Below are 3,610 nucleotides of genomic sequence, written 5' to 3'. Positions count from 1 at the left end.
ATTAGATTCCATTTTGCAGATAAATCAATTCCGTTTGCTAGACTTGGCATGAGTGTCTATTTTTCTTCTTGCAATAATGTTCACACGCAATGCTTTAAACATCTAAGCTCTCGTCTTAAGCGAGGGGTGATGAGTGTGTATCGGCAGCTCTTCACTTAGTGTCCTACTGCTGGTGGAATCTCAGCGGTTCGTGTGGAGAAGAGGATTGGCTGGAAATACTAATACGCCAATGTAAAGTAGTTGACTCTCATGTGGGCTTATTGTGTGTGTTCGTGATGTTGCACTTAACAGTAATATAGCTACCATATGCCTGACTAGTGTTGTGATTACACTCTGAAATGGTGTTGTTGCAAATCGGAGGGGACTGTTTAGTGCACTGCTTGTAAATGAGTTGAGCGTGCATCTCTCAGTCGAAAGGAGAGCACAAGCTTAGACAGCTCTGATAATGACATTCAGGGTTTTTTTGTGAACAGGAAAATTACATTCGTTCAGTAATAGCTTTAATGCAACAACGCATACGGAACCATCCAGGCGATTGTCTCAGAGAAACTTTATTGTAGGCCTCTTACTAGAAGCAGCACGTGGGGGCGCCCGCGCTTTGTTTCCGCAGGTTCCTGGAGCTTGGAGAGGAGCAGTGGCCAGGCAGTGAGGTGCGTCTTCACTGACCGCAGCCAAAGGCCACAGCCCACACTGAGGGCTTCCCTTAGCGAGCCTGGCGGCGTGACGGAGCATTGGCAGCCAAGGTCTCTCTGGCGAATCATTGCCCCTCCTCAGTGTGTACTTCACATTCGAACTGCAACAGTAAGAGCTCGGGATGAATGTGTATTGAGCTGTGTCGATCAGAAAAAAGGAGATACCATGTGTTCGTCTGGAAGCGTTACTGATGTCATACACAGCAATGCCATCAGAAACACAGATATGATATGCGTAGTTGCTAAAGATTATTTTTAAATTAGGGATGTCACCAACACTATCATCAGGCTCAATACACTAACCTTATTAAGTGCATTTGTTTTCTTTCACCGCATTACTCAATTTCATATTCCGAATGTCATGGCAAGCCACCAAACATTATCTTGTACATGACAATAGTTCTACTGCCTTTATTCTTACGTATAAAATTGGTTTATGAATTGAATGTGAAACACATCATTTAACTAACGTTCTTTAAAGGAGAGCGCGGAGAGACAGGAGAAGGTTTTGAGCCAGTGAGTAATTCTGTTTTTATAACTGGCAGCGCCCGTGACTCTGCGGCGCGCGATGATGTATAAAGAGCAACCTCTTCCATGTTTCAGATAGGTTCAACTCAGGTCGAATTGCCCCTGAGGTCGACTGCCTCTACCGTGCATCTGCTAATGAAGAGGCGTGTTTACTGTTTGTGTGGGAAGCATCCTGCTGGCACAATAATAAGGAGGCATGAAGCCCCACTTGGAAAAGCATGTGGCTATCTATACCCTCCTCAGGGAAGGAGTTAAAGAGGACTTAGCAGGGCAGTACCCTGAACACGAGGGGGGGATTAGTTCTCTAAACGGAGGAACACACAGGTATAACTCAAATTGAAAAAGCTTGAACGGAAAATGGACCCATTTGTAATTTGTCTTCCTGCAGAGATTTATGAGCGGGTAGTGGCACCCGCCTACCATGAATATACCTGAGATGCTTCTTCTGGCTCGCAGAGGAAAGCGTGCTCCATGGGCGTTCTCAAGGGTGAGCACCTGTGCAAACTTCGTCTCTCTGTTTATGCTGGGTTAGGGAATAATTTGCTGTAGTATGTCAACCTTCGAACCAGCTTCATCGTTTCTCCTCTCACTGTCTCCTTTCCATGCATAGTACGGCCTTGTGTATGCTGCTGTCTCTCTTAAGGAGGAAAAAGGCGCAAGAGAGCGCTTGGGCCAGTGGCGTTGCCAGGCTAGACATGAGGCACGCGCAGAGCGCCATGAGTAGTTTACGTTCCAGACCCGTAGGATTCCGCCTGTGCGCATTCTTTTCTATGGCGGAGCTCTAGTAGATCAGGGTCATAGTTGTTTCTGAGTCTCACTGAGTAAAGAATCGTTGATTATTGCACTTGCCGAACTAGTTAAAGACCTCGACGCTGCAGAAGAGTCTTCAGAATTGGTTGGCAACGCGCTGTGTCAACTCGTGACCACCACCTTCTTGTCAGTTCTCCGCCGTAGACTCAAATAAAACAAGTCATGTGTTTGCCATCAAAGCTCCAGCGTCTCCTCTTCTCTCTAGTCTGTTTTCCAATGCTTCAGAAGTTTCGCCCACCAGTATGAATGGTTGATCCCTGCGCAGATCCCGATGTGAATGATGGCAAATAGAGTTAGACAGCTTCCCCCACATCCATCTCTCCGCCCTGTTTGTTGGCTTTTTTGCTTTTTTTATTGTAGCGCTGCCTTAGTTTCTCAAGTTCACCAGTTTTAAATCGATGTTTTGTTTTGTGTACCTTAGAATTGACTATACCATGTCATGCTATTTAGTTTAAGCCGACGTAATTAACCCAGCATCCCTCCACAACCACTCCAAACGAGAATCATTAAGATAGACTTCTGGACGATGGCTCATTAAGCTTGAGTATAGTCATCAGAAGCGAGCATATATTGCCTCTTCCAGACTGAATGCTCTCAAAAGTTTCCCTCCAGTGGAGAAATGTTGGGCAAAATGTCGCTCTATCAGCAGCACTAAACTATTTTAATCAGTCTGTTGTGGCGTGTGTGGTGTGCGTGTGCTGTGTGTGGTGTTGTGTGTGTGTGTGTGGTGTGTGTGTGTGTGTGTGGTGTGTGTGTGTGTGTGTGTGTGTGTGTGTGTTGTGTGTGTTTGTGGTGTGTGTGGTTGTTGGTGTGTGTGTGTGTGTGTGTGTGTGTGTGGGTGGTGGCTGTGTGTGTGTACATGTGTCCTGTGTGGTTGAGTTTCCGCCGTGTTAATTTGTAGATGAGAGAACGCGCTGGAGTACATCACTAATCTTGTCACTAGCAGCATCTCTCATCGCCACTCTCTGAAGCTTGATTATTTGCTAAGGAAGGCACCGTCTCCTTTTTGTAAAACCACACGCCCTCTCGGTCAGCACACTCACACAGACAAAGCAGGTCAATGTCCTAACGGGCGTGTCATCTGAAGACGATGTGAACCTCATCGCAAACGAGGAGAAGGAGGCGAGGAGGGGTCTTATCAGAATGAGCGTATTTTCTCACAGTCCAACACCTGCTAAGAGAGCAAAAAGATTTGTTCTGCTTACGTTACCCTGGCTGAAACAGTCATTTGTGGTAAACTTGTATTTGTTGAATGAAGCAAATTGTTCCAACTAGAAACGCTGAAAACTGAATTGTTTAACCAGAAACAACACGGCAAAATGATTTTATTTCCCTAGATGTTTATTTCTGGTTTTGGTGTTTGTGAGGTCCACTCAGATATATCTTCTCGCTGAGTGTTGCGTTTCGTAGTAAACTATATTTCTCTCAGCTGCCACTTGTGTTTATCACAGTCCAATTTCCACGGTACAGGAGATGGACCAAACATACATGACGTGTCCACCATTCTACAGAGGCTGTAATGTATACGCAGTAAAGCACAGCAGAAGGCACTTGCTGAAGTTTTAACGGTTCTTCTCTTT

At 45.6% G+C, this 3,610-nt stretch overlaps 1 protein-coding gene across 1 annotated transcript in view; it reads left to right on the top strand.

Annotated features, from left to right (window-relative positions):
* The window catches only part of LOC104953264 (Scm polycomb group protein like 2), a 28,604-nt gene extending 26,691 nt beyond the window's left edge, over positions 1-1,913 (top strand). Inside the window, exon 11 of the mRNA XM_010780189.1 lies at positions 1,864-1,913. Coding sequence (XP_010778491.1) covers positions 1,864-1,913 — 50 coding nt within the window. The remainder of the gene's footprint in view (positions 1-1,863) is intronic.
* The last annotated feature ends 1,697 nt before the right edge of the window (positions 1,914-3,610 follow it).

Source organism: Notothenia coriiceps, unplaced genomic scaffold (assembly GCF_000735185.1).
Source record: "Notothenia coriiceps isolate Sejong01 unplaced genomic scaffold, NC01 NC01_scaffold00021403, whole genome shotgun sequence".
NCBI classification, from domain to species: domain Eukaryota; kingdom Metazoa; phylum Chordata; class Actinopteri; order Perciformes; family Nototheniidae; genus Notothenia; species Notothenia coriiceps.
The sequence above is the reverse complement of the archived record's forward strand: the minus strand, read 5'-3'. Positions and strand labels throughout refer to the sequence as shown.